General features: G+C 40.9%; 1 protein-coding gene across 5 annotated transcripts in view; it reads left to right on the top strand.

Moving 5' to 3' along the window:
- Positions 1-13,320, top strand: part of ghra (growth hormone receptor a) — a 50,355-nt gene that overhangs the window by 18,852 nt on the left and 18,183 nt on the right. For 3 of the 5 annotated variants that reach the window (XM_058070428.1, XM_058070425.1, XM_058070429.1), the window contains one exon: positions 8,033-8,154. In XM_058070428.1, the coding sequence (XP_057926411.1) occupies positions 8,037-8,154 (118 nt within the window). In that variant the 5' untranslated portion in view covers positions 8,033-8,036. Of the gene's footprint in view, positions 1-6,179; positions 6,461-6,497; positions 7,803-8,032; positions 8,155-13,320 lie in introns of those variants that run through there. The other 2 variants (XM_058070427.1, XM_058070426.1) reach the window with 2 other exon arrangements.

The raw sequence follows: 13,320 nt of genomic DNA, 5'->3' as shown, positions 1-13,320 counted from the left end.
TTGAGCTAATTTACTCACGTTTAAAGGCAAATACACACATGACATGATGTGGGGAGGTTATAGGACAACCTTGGTAGTTTATAAACTTGAGGCTGTCTTGCTAGGTGCTAGCATGTTAGCCGTTAGCATGTTATCATTTAAGCTAATTTACTCATGTCTAAAGGCAAATACACACATGGCATGATGTAGGGAGGTTATAGGACAACCTTGGCACTTTCTCAACTTGATGCTCTCTTGCTAGGTGCTAGCATGGTAGCCGTTAGCATGTTAGCATTTAAGCTAATTTACTCATGTCTTCAGGCAAATACACATATGGCATGGTGTAGGGAGGTTATAGGACAACCTTGGCACTTTCTAAACTTGAGGCTCTCTTGCTAGGTGCTAGCATAATGATTGTTAGCATGTTAACATTTAAGCTAATTTACTCACGTTTAAAGGCAAATACACACATGACATGATGTGGGGAGGTTATAGGACAACCTTGGCACTTTCTCATCTTGATGCTATCTTGCTAGGTGCTAGCATGGTAGCCGTTAGCATGTTAGCATTTAAGCTAATTTACTCATGTCTTCAGGCAAATACACATATGGCATGGTGTAGGGAGGTTATAGGACAACCTTGGCACTTTCTAGACTTGAGGCTCTCTTGCTAGGTGCTAGCTTAATGGTTGTTAGCATGTTAGCATTTAAGCTAATTTACTCACGTTTAAAGGCAATTACACACTTGGCATGATGTGGGGACACTATGGGACTGCATCAACTTTTTCCGTGCTTGAGGCTTTCTTGCTAGGTGCTATCGCGGTAGCCGTTGGCCCACCGGGCCCGAGGTTCACAGCACAGGTGGCCAGTCCATCAAAATTTCCGCGGGAATTTTCTAGTTATTCTTATATCTTAATCTTCCACTTTTTGTGCGCGTAATGCGGCCAAAACCGCAAGAAGGACCCCCACACATGTTACACCGTCGGAATCGTGACGCTCGGGACTACAGCGGTATTTATTTTTTGGAACGTTTCGTGTAACCATGGCGACGCTATTCGCGATAGAAAAAAAAATCGGCCACTAGATTAGGTACACCATTCTATTTTTAGAACAGCCGCATTCCAGAGAAAACGAGAATTTACAGACTTTTCACAGCCTTGTAGCTCAGCCATACGACCACGTAGAAACGTGGTTGATGGCTCATTTTTTAGATAAACTTCTGAACTCTCTCTGTGGCTAAATGCTAATTGCTAGCATGTTAGCATGTTAGCATTTAAGCTAATTTACTCATGTTTAAAGGCAAATACACCCATGGCATGATGCAGGGAGGTTCTAGGACAACCTTGGCAGTTTCTAAACTTGAGGCTCTCTTGCTAGGTGCTAGCATGGACCCGTTAGCATGTTAGCATTTAAGCTAATTTACTCATGTCTAAAGGCAAATACACACATGGCATGATGTAGGGAGGTTATAGGACAACCTTGGCACTTTCTAAACTTGAGGCTCTCTTGCTAGGTGCTAGCATGATAACTGTAAGCATGTTAGCATTTAAGCTAATTTACTCACGTTTAAAGGCAAATACACACATGGCATGATGTAGGGAGGTTATAGGACAACCTTGGCACTTTCTAAACTTGAGGCTGTCTTGCTAGGTGCTAGCATAATGATTGTTAGCATGTTAGCATTTAAGCTAATTTACTCACGTTTAAAGGCAAATATACACATGACATGATGTGGGGAGGTTATAGGACAACCTTGGTAGTTTCTAAACTTGAGGCTGTCTTGCTAGGTGCTAGCATGTTAGCCGTTAGCATGTTAGCATTTAAGCTAATTTACTCACGTCTAAAGGCAAATACACACTTGGCATGACGTAGGGAGGTTATAGGACAACCTTGGCACTTTCTAAACTTGAGGGTCTCTTGCTAGGTGCTAGCATGATAACTGTTAGCATGTTAGCATTTAAGCTAATTTACTCACGTTTAAAGGCAAATACACACATGGCATGATATAGGGAAGTTGAAGGACAACCTTGGCACTTTGTAAACTTGAAACTCTCTTGCTAGGTGCTAGCATGTTAGCCGTTAGCGTGTTAGCATTTAAGCTAATTTACTCATGTCTTCAGGCAAATACACATATGGCATGGTGTAGGGAGGTTATAGGACAACCTTGGCACTTTATAAACTTGAGGCTCTCTTGCTAGGTGCTAGCATAATGATTGTTGGCATGTTAGCATTTGAGCTAATTTACTCACGTTTAAAGGCAAATACACACATGACATGATGTGGGGAGGTTATAGGACAACCTTGGTAGTTTATAAACTTGAGGCTGTCTTGCTAGGTGCTAGCATGTTAGCCGTTAGCATGTTATCATTTAAGCTAATTTACTCATGTCTAAAGGCAAATACACACATGGCATGATGTAGGGAGGTTATAGGACAACCTTGGCACTTTCTCAACTTGATGCTCTCTTGCTAGGTGCTAGCATGGTAGCCGTTAGCATGTTAGCATTTAAGCTAATTTACTCATGTCTTCAGGCAAATACACATATGGCATGGTGTAGGGAGGTTATAGGACAACCTTGGCACTTTCTAAACTTGAGGCTCTCTTGCTAGGTGCTAGCATAATGATTGTTAGCATGTTAACATTTAAGCTAATTTACTCACGTTTAAAGGCAAATACACACATGACATGATGTGGGGAGGTTATAGGACAACCTTGGCACTTTCTCATCTTGATGCTATCTTGCTAGGTGCTAGCATGGTAGCCGTTAGCATGTTAGCATTTAAGCTAATTTACTCATGTCTTCAGGCAAATACACATATGGCATGGTGTAGGGAGGTTATAGGACAACCTTGGCACTTTCTAGACTTGAGGCTCTCTTGCTAGGTGCTAGCTTAATGGTTGTTAGCATGTTAGCATTTAAGCTAATTTACTCACGTTTAAAGGCAATTACACACTTGGCATGATGTGGGGACACTATGGGACTGCATCAACTTTTTCCGTGCTTGAGGCTTTCTTGCTAGGTGCTATCGCGGTAGCCGTTGGCCCACCGGGCCCGAGGTTCACAGCACAGGTGGCCAGTCCATCAAAATTTCCGCGGGAATTTTCTAGTTATTCTTATATCTTAATCTTCCACTTTTTGTGCGCGTAATGCGGCCAAAACCGCGAGAAGGACCCCCACACATGTTACACCGTCGGAATCGTGACGCTCGGGACTACAGCGGTATTTATTTTTTGGAACGTTTCGTGTAACCATGGCGACGCTATTTGCGATAGAAAAAAAAATCGGCCACTAGATTAGGTACACCATTCTATTTTTAGAACAGCCGCATTCCAGAGAAAACGAGAATTTACAGACTTTTCACAGCCTTGTAGCTCAGCCATACGGCCACGTAGAAATGTGGTTGATGGCTCATTTTTTAGATAAACTTCTGAACTCTCTCTGTGGCTAAATGCTAATTGCTAGCATGTTAGCATGTTAGCATTTAAGCTAATTTACTCATGTTTAAAGGCAAATACACCCATGGCATGATGCAGGGAGGTTCTAGGACAACCTTGGCAGTTTCTAAACTTGAGGCTCTCTTGCTAGGTGCTAGCATGGACCCGTTAGCATGTTAGCATTTAAGCTAATTTACTCACGTTTAAAGGCAATTGCACACATGACATGATGTAGGGAGGTTATAGGACAACCTTAGCAGTTTCTAAACTTGAGGCTCTCTTGCTAGGTGCTAGCATGGTAGCCGTTAGCATGTTAGCATTTAAGCTAATTTACTCATGTCTAAAGGCAAATACACATATGGCATGGTGTAGGGAGGTTATAGGACAACCTTGGCACTTTCTAAACTTGAGGCTGTCTTGCTCGGTGCTAGCATGTTAGCCGTTAGCATGTTAGCATTTAAGCTAATTTACTAATGTCTAAAGGCAAATACACACATGGCATGATGTAGGGAGGTTATAGGACAACCTTGGCAGTTTCTAAACTTGAGGCTGTCTTGCTAGGTGCTAGCATGTTAGCCGTTAGCATGTTAGCATTTAAGCTAATTTACTCATGTCTAAAGGCAAATACACACATGGCATGATGTAGGGAGGTTATAGGACAACCTTGGCACTCTCTAAACTTGGGACTCTCTTGCTAGGTGCTAGCATGATGACTGTTAGCATGTTAGCATTTAAGCTAATTTGCTTATGTTTAAAGGCAAATACACACATGCATGATGCAGGGACGTTATAGGACAACCTTGGCAGTTTCTAAACTTGAGGCTGTCTTGCTAGGTGCTAGCATGTTAGCCGTTAGCATGTTAGCATGTTAGCATTTATGCTAATTTACTCATGTCTAAAGGCAAATACACACATGGCATGATGTAGGGAGGTTATAGGACAACCTTGGCACTTTCTAAACTTGAGGCTCTCTTGCTAGGTGCTAGCATGATAACTGTTAGCATGTTAACATTTAAGCTAATTTACTCACGTTTAAAGGCAAATACACACATGGCAAGATATAGGGAGGTTATAGGACAACCTTGACACTTTCTAAACTTGAAACCCTCTTGCTAGGTGCTAGCATGGTAGCCGTTAGCATGTTAGCATTTAAGCTAATTTACTCATGTCTAAAGGCAAATACACACATGGCATGATGTAGGGAGGTTATAGGACAACCTTGGCACTTTCTAACTTGATGCTCTCTTGCTAGGTGCTAGCATGGTAGCCGTTAGCATGTTAGCATTTAAGCTAATTTACTCATGTCTTCAGGCAAATACACATATGGCCTGGTGTAGGGAGGTTATAGGACAACCTTGGCACTTTCTCAACTTGATGCTCTCTTGCTAGGTGCTAGCATGATAACTGTTAGCATGTTAGCATTTAAGCTAATTTACTCACGTTTAAAGGCAAATACACACATGGCATGATATAGGGAGGTTGAAGGACAACCTTGGCACTTTGTAAACTTGAATCTCTCTTGCTAGGTGCTAGCATGGTAGCCGTTAGCATGTTAGCATTTAAGCTAATTTACTCATGTCTAAAGGCAAATACACACATGACATGATGTAGGGAGGTTATAGGACAACCTTGGCACTTTCTAAACTTGAGGGTCTCTTGCTAGGTGCTAGCATGATGACTGTTAGCATGTTAGCATTTAAGCTAATTTGCTCATGTTTAAAGGCAAATACACACATGCATGATGCAGGAACGTTATAGGACATCCTTGGCTCTTTCTATACTTGAGGCTCTCTTGCTAGGTGCTAGCATGATGACTGTTAGCATGTTAGCATTTAAGCTAATTTACTCACGTTTAAAGGCAAATACACACATGGCATGTTGTGGGGAGGTTATAGGACAACCTTGGCAGTTTCTAAACTTAAGGCCCTCTTGCTAGGTGCTAGCATGGTAGCCGTTAGCATGTTAGCATTTAAGCTAATTTACTCATGTCTACAGGCAAATGCACACATGACATGATGTAGGGAGGTTATAGGACAACCTTGGCACTTTCTCAACTTAAGGCCCTCTTGCTAGGTGCTAGCATGGTAGCCGTTAGCACGTTAGCATTTAAGCTAATTTACTTATGTCTAAAGGCAAATACACACATGGCATGATGTAGGGAGGTTATAGGACAACCTTGGCACTTTCTCAACTTGAGGCTCTCTTGCTAGGTGCTAGCATGACGATTGTTAGCATGTTAGCATTTAAGCTAATTTGCTCACGTTTAAAGGCAAATACACACATGACATGATGTGGGGAGGTTATAGGACAACCTTGGTAGTTTCTAAACTTGAGGCTGTCTTGCTAGGTGCTAGCATGATAACTGTTAGCATGTTAGCCTTTAAGCTAATTTACTCATGTCTAAAGGCAAATACACACATGGCATGATGTAGGGAGGTTATAGGACAACCTTGGCACTTTCTCAACTTGATGCTCTCTTGCTAGGTGCTAAAATGTTAGCCGTTAGCATGTTAGCATTTAAGCTAATTTACTCATGTCTTCAGGCAAATACACATATGGCATGGTGTAGGGAGGTTATAGGACAACCTTGGCACTTTCTAAACTTGAGGCTGTCTTGCTAGGTGCTAGCATAATGATTGTTAGCATGTTAGCATTTAAGCTAATTTACTCACGTTTAAAGGCAAATACACACTTGGCATGATGTGGGGACACTAAGGGACTGCATCAACCTTTTCCGTACTTGAGGCTTTCTTGCTAGGTGCTACCGCGGTAGTCGTTGGCGCACCGGGCCCGAGGTTCACAGCACAGGTGGCCAGTCCATCAAAATTTCCGCGGGAATTTTCTAGTTAGTCACTACTATTAGTAGTCAAGACAAGTTGTATTATGGAGTTTGACCACTTGGTGTCAGTAATGTTACCTTATTGAGACATTACATTAGATTAAAAAGCCAAACAAAGATTACCTCACACTGCAAGGAGTCGGCCATGGCATGTCAAACATGGTACATGGAGTGAAAAGACATTCTCCTCCCATTCTGTGTAGGAGTGGTATGTTTTTGGTGTCTTATTTTGACTTACCCTTTGAAACCCTTTCTTAAGTTTCGGATAAATACAGGCTAACTAGTTACCTGGTTAGTTTGCTAATGATTGAAGCTGTGGCTACTTGTGTGAAATTATGTCCCTGCAGTTATCCCGTAGTCTGCACATTACAGTTGAGCAGTGTGTTGTAAACAAAGAATAATAGGAAGGTAAAGGTGACTATAGGGTGTTATTTCATGTCTACAGGGCTCTACGAAGGGTAAAAATCGTATTTGGAAAGTCATTAACAGCTTTTCTCTGCCCTAACTACAAAAACATTCACTTTGTTAATGCTGAATCCTACTTTGCGGATTTTTTTTTTATTTGATACATTTATTATTATTTTTATTGAAAAAATGTATTTATTTTATTTTTATGTATTATTTTATGGGGTTTATTGTTTGACAATTTTAGAGAAATAAATGCCAGCAGGTTGCAGTTTTTTTATGTTTGAATTTATGTTTACTTAGCATTTTGTTCCCTTGAACCAAAGCACACGCCAAACTCTGATTATGGCATATCGTTACAACCATATCTCTTACTGTCACTTGGGAGAAGAAACTAATAAGGTAGTGTTTCTTGCATGTAAGATACTCCGTAAAATAAATTCTCAGTGGCACGAGAAGAGATGGAGCCTCTCTTTTTTTGGCCTCCCAGAAAAAGTTACGTGGACACACAGCTGTAAATAGCTTGTGGTTGCGTACGGAGTTTGGCCTATATTTGGACTTGACTGATTGAACTTCCAAGCAGGCGCTTATTTACTTGGACCATAGAGGGACTGTTGGTGATGACCAGTGAAGCTTAATCTCTTTTAATTGGAGGTGAACCCGATTCTCTCTTTGTAAAATAAGGCCCACTGTTATTGTTATTGAATTAGATCTTGAAAAATGTACACATCGTGGTTCAAACACCATCGCCTCACTCCAGCACGGTTTGGAAAAAAAAATTATCACAGTTTGGCGGTTGAAGTTATTCTTGGCCTAAATTTTTCAAGCATAAAAATAACTAGATGAATTAAAATACAAATACCTGTGCAAGGTAGAAAAAGCATGCTAATTGTGGAAGTAGTAATATAATCTACATTTGCCACGAGGTGTCAGTAATTGTTCTGTGAGACTGGCACCAGACTTACTGTATCACTAAGGTTCCCTCAGGAAGACATTTATTGTGACACTACTAAAGCAGGAGTTGTATTTGTGTCTTTGATGGCTTATTTTGTATATTGTGTAATATGAGTGTAAAGCCAATGAAAGTCGCCATTACAATACGGAAGTATGCCGTCCAGAAATAAACAACAAGGAACTGCTAACGTGTGAGTTGATTATATCCACTCAGGCAAGTAAAAGGTTAAAAGTTAGACATGTATAGGCCAAACAGTGGTATGAAAAATGGTATTGTACAAGAAGACAGAGAGAGAGGGACAGGAAAGGGGAAGGCCGAATTGGCTTTTTCTTTTTTCACGTTGACATGCCATCATAGAGTTCACTTGATAATTAAAATCATTGCGGCTCTGTCACTCCTTCACTCTTTTGTTCTCCCCAGCATCATGGCGGCGTCCTTACATGGCTCCAGCCTCGTGCTCTTCCTCCTGGTGTCCTTCCTGGCCTGGATGGCCTCCCCGGGGTTGGCCTTTGTTGCAGACTGGGACCAAATGACTGCATCGGGTAGGTGACGCACCAGTTTTGTTGTGCAGGCTTAAACACTGATCTCCTACTAATGGATTCAAAGGGAGTAATCAGATCTTGGATAAGCATAATACATTTATAATTACCTATTTGTTTTTCGTTTGTATTTACATTTATGGCCTCACATTCAGGAGATGGAGTGTGTGAATCTCAACTTGGGCATTGCTGTGTAGAGTTTGCATGTTCTCTCATGTACCGTAAACACTAATCGTATCTATTATAGTCACTTAATTAAATACATTCTTACTTCATTTATATGAGTTGTATTAACTTAATAATGCTGGTAATTACATGAACTTAATATTTTAAATTCATTTAAATGCATTTTCCTTTCATAAGTTGAGAAAACGTGATTAAAATCCACCAAACAGATACTTTCATGTGAGTATCTTTTCACTTTTTCATTTTGCGGTACAGTTAGCATCTTATGATGGATTTATTTACAATAGAAATAAACTAGTGGTAGACTGTAGTTCTATGAGACTCAGAGTACAAAAACTAATCATAATCTTTATATGCCCAGTTAGTTTGTTACAGTACTAATAAAAAAAAACATTTAATTTCACAACTCATCTAAAGGGGTTTCATTTGTGCTGTTGTGATCATTGTACTGGCAAATTATGAACGCATGTATCATCAAGGAGAGGAACTACTAGAGTCACAATCAGACAGATTAAGGATGCTCCTTTAGGTATCATAACTTAAACAGTTATGCTAAGTTTATGGTACTGAGCCTTTCTTGTTGCATTTCTTTGGCAACTTTAGTTAGATCTCCATTTCCTGACGAGAAGTAGCTATCTGCTGCCTGATTGTCTGCCTTGAGGATCGTAGGACATTTTTATGGAGTTCATTGTAAGTAACTAGAAGAAACAAGTACACACAGACTGTTACTACTACAGTAGTGCTACAGTCAGGTGTTCAAGTTATACTTACCGTATATGAATGTAGGCACTGCTGTTGCCTTGCAGCTCAGGAGACCAGGGATGTGGGGGCGCTGCGTCGACCTGACCTGCCTGAGGAGGAACACTCATTGTTGTCAGAGGCACAGTTGGCGCTGTGGAGCTCAGAAGCCGGGCATGAGGGAACCATGTAGACGCACAGTGTGTCCGACATGAACGTACCTTTCCCGGCGAGAGCACACTACTTGTGGCTTCAGCAAGAGTTTGGCGGATATTTCACGTTCATGTTCATGACAGATGAAAATATTTTACTTTTGCTCCAATAACTTCTGCCTGAGTTTTTTGTAAACACGGGTAGTCCCGCAAAAACTACTAGTAGCTCCAAAGGGTTTATTCATTTATTATCAACTCCTATATCAACAAAATTAGAAAGTGGGGTTCGGCAGTCGTCCAGAAGTCTTCAGGAACACTTGGGAGTGAGAGTATGCCTGGTGGGTGGAATAAATTAAAACAGACTGTTTTGTAAAGACAAGGTAATACAGCTGGAAGAAGTAGAAAGCTGTCTGTGTGGGTTATTGTGTGTAGCTGCTCTGTAGGGGTCCACAATTCAATACAAAGGGCCGAAAAATTAGCATAATAGCCCTTTAAATGGCCCCACCAACTAACCAGAACTATGTTCCTCATCACCGAAATCCAACCAGACCTCTGCTCACGGGACGAAGTGGGAGGTAAGTCAGCAAGTCAGTTGCAACGTCATGTCAAAAGATCCACACTATCCCTTTTAAGGTATTGAATCGATCATGTCCAATCGAGTCTATGAGCATGAACTGAACACTGCAGTTGCCATCAATTCAATGCGGTATGAATATATTACTTTTTTTTTACTTGAGTAACAGCAAAGAATCTACTAATCCAGGTTGACATCCCAAAAATGTAGACGAAAGAAGCCCATGCAAGGTGAAAAGACAACCTCCTTGTTGGAGGTGACAAAGAGTCATTTCCTAAATCAACCGTCCGTTGAAATCAACAGTCATCAGTCTGTATACACGTGACTTATAAAACATTAACGAGAGTGCTTAAGGCTGATGCTTTATCACGTCTTATGTCAGACGTGAGTTGCAGAATGCTGTGTTTGCTCAGATGTGTGTGGAAAGGTTCACTGTTGAGCGAACGCAGCGTTTTTCCCTGGTTAGGCTCGTGATCGATAATAGGGCAGTGGGGAGCTGGGGGCGGGGGAATGGATGGACAGACAGATGGCTGTTCAAGCCTGCACTGTCAAAGTCCAGGGACAACTCCATTCGGCGAGTCCAGCTGCCAGTGAACCAGTTGAAGTATTTAGGTGAAAGAATGATGGGATGCTAAAGGCAGAAAAAGTCTTGCGCGGATTTGGAAATCAAAGAACAAAAGTTGACGGGAGAGGTTGACCTTTTGACTGATAGATTTTTTGGATTTTTGTTTCAACAAATTCATAGGAGAGGCCAGAAACTGCAACAATCTGGTTCTTCCTACTGCCTGAACTGTTCCGGTGGCAACACCCTCAACTGTAATAGTTCCAGGGTGAATTGTGTAGCAACCCCGAAGCACTACATGGTGTAAAAAAAAAAGTGCAACGGGAGCAAAACACTGAGTTTAGTTGAACTTTAGTCTACTATTTAACAATAGTCATTGTATTTTTTCCATTGTAATTGTAATATTCCATCATTTATCTATGAAAAATATTTTTACTCTAAAATACATATGTCCAAATACCCATAATGACCGTCATACCTGAAAAAAATCCCTGGTACTTCCTGCAGTTGAGTGAAAAGTGTTTGAATTTAGCCCTGGGGAAGCTTATAAGCTCCATTACTCAGGTTTTTGAAACATACACTGAAGATTTGGATTCTTTGTTGTTTTAGTGAAAGACAAAAGACGTCCGTTCAAGAAGAAATTATTAGAATACGCAGTAAAGTCCTTTCCCAAATGTAGAAAATCAATGTCAATGATGACTACATCGCCATGGAGGTTATGTTGTTTTAACTGTCTGTCTATCTGTTTGTCTGCTGGACTCACAGTAGGATTTCACAAACTCACTAGGGCAATTTTCATGGAATTTGTTGGACATAGAGGGAAAGAGGAGGAAAAAAAACAGAGTCGTTCATTTTAGTGGCTTGGCTGTTCTTTTATTTTCTGTTACCTCTTTTGGGGTTTGTCTCTTTGCTTCCAGTTGAAAAATAAATGAGTGTTCAATTCCATTACACTTAACAGCACCAATTAACAATCAGCAAGACAAAAAAAGTTGTCTTTTGATTTCTGTAAGTGTATGTGTCTCAGTGATCCACATGCTATGAGACAGAAGTCTGGGAGATCTCCAAACCATCTCCAAGCAGGCTGCCACGATGCCAGAATAGCCCAAATGGACAGCATCCATTGTGCCAAAAGGGTTCTGGGCATCTGAACGTTGTAATGTTTGATTTGAAGTATGCACAAATAGAAGAACACAGACATGTTTCCTTGAATTTGTTGGCTGGACTTCCATTGTCAAGATGCAGCTTTAGGACTTTGAAAATGAATAGGGAGCCTGAGAGCACAAAAAGTTCTGTTTAGGCCTGAAGGAGTTTGCATGTTCTCACCGTGCATGTGTGGGTTTTCTCCGGGTACTCCGGTTTCCTCCCACATTCCAAAAACATGCTAGGTTAATTGTCAACTCCAAATTGTCCATAGGTATGAATGTGAGTGTGAATGGTTGTTTGTCTATATGTGCCCTGTGATTGGCTGGCGACCAGTCCAAGGTGTACCCCGCCTCTCGCCCGAAGACAGCTGGGATAGGCTCCAGCACCCCCCGCTGCCCTCGTGAGAATAAGCGATAGAAAATGGATGAATGAATATATGCCATAATAATGCTCCGTCTTCCCCTTGGCACTAGTGCTAACGATGACTTCCGCTAGCAAAAAACTGTGCTCAACTGTATTTGTTTACGCAGTAGTCGTCGTAGTAGGAGTTACACTTCTGTACCTTGTGGATTGTTGCATTCGAAAGATCCTATTATAAACGAATGTGCAGGTTTTTCTTGATTGGGCGTTGTTCTTTGGAGGTATTAATATTTTTTTATAGTTAAAGACAGTCTGGTTGAAAGGCTACAGATTTTGCAGCTGTGAAGGAATATTATAGCCAGAGCCGTTACTTTTCATGGATGTGTTCTAAAATACGGCTGAGCATTTGGGCTGTAGTGATGGACTTTTGAAAGACTGGCAGACTCTCTCAGTGCTGTGTGTTTTCCTCCTTGCCTGATCTGAATTGTCAAAATAAAACAGTCCTGGCTACTGTGGTTTTACCGAGGTATGCAGAGCACATTGTGGTTGTGAATAAATCATTTTCAGCCATGGGCTAAAACAGGGGTGTCCATATTTTCCATCAAGGGCCGCTTGCTGAAAAATCAAAGGATGTGGGGGTCAGTTTTTCATTTTTTTTAAACCAACCCGTGTCGATATGATGTTTGTATATTTGTGTCATTAATGTTATTGGTGACAAAGCACAATATTAATATGAAGTTTTCTCTTCATGGTACATTTTTTGCATATATTTTAACTTTTCTCATACATTTTTCTATTCATATTATGTTTTGACTTTATATCATAGTATTATAACTTTTACCCAACCTACCTTTTCTAAAATTGCAACCATAGTTTTTTTCTCATATTATAACTTTTTTAATTGATTCAATTGATTTGTGTTCATTAGCTCAAGGCTTAAACCGGATTGCATCAGTCCTTCCTTCTCAAGCTCCAGTTGGTGCAAAATGCAGCTCCCTGCCTTCTCACTAATGCTCCAAAACAAAAACCAAAATCTTCTTTGCATTGGCTCCTGATACAATTTAGAATAATTTTCAAAACTGCCCCAGCATACTTCGCTCAACTTTTAACTGTCCGTCACCACTCCAGCACCCTGCATGCACACAAGTCCCGATGACAACAACCAATAAATGGGGAGATTGCTCTTTTGCTGCCTTTGCCCCCAAGCTATGGAACTCCCTTCGACCCACACTACAGTCTACGATGTCTTCTCATTAGATTTTATTTGATCTTTCTTGTTTTAAGCTGTTTTCATTCTTATGAACTCTTGTATTGAATCTCACGAGATTGTCCAGGTGTGCCTAATGTTTTGGCTGATGAAGGCATGTACAAAATGGGCGTGGCTAGACGTCACATAAGAAACACATGCACATCTTTCCCCTAAAGTGTTTCAACCCCACCTCTCCTGTACGTGT

This window comes from Doryrhamphus excisus, chromosome 4 (genome assembly GCF_030265055.1).
Source record: "Doryrhamphus excisus isolate RoL2022-K1 chromosome 4, RoL_Dexc_1.0, whole genome shotgun sequence".
In the NCBI taxonomy this organism is placed as follows: Eukaryota; Metazoa; Chordata; class Actinopteri; order Syngnathiformes; family Syngnathidae; genus Doryrhamphus; species Doryrhamphus excisus.
Note: the sequence above shows the minus strand (reverse complement) of the source record. Positions and strands in the feature narration are given on the sequence as shown.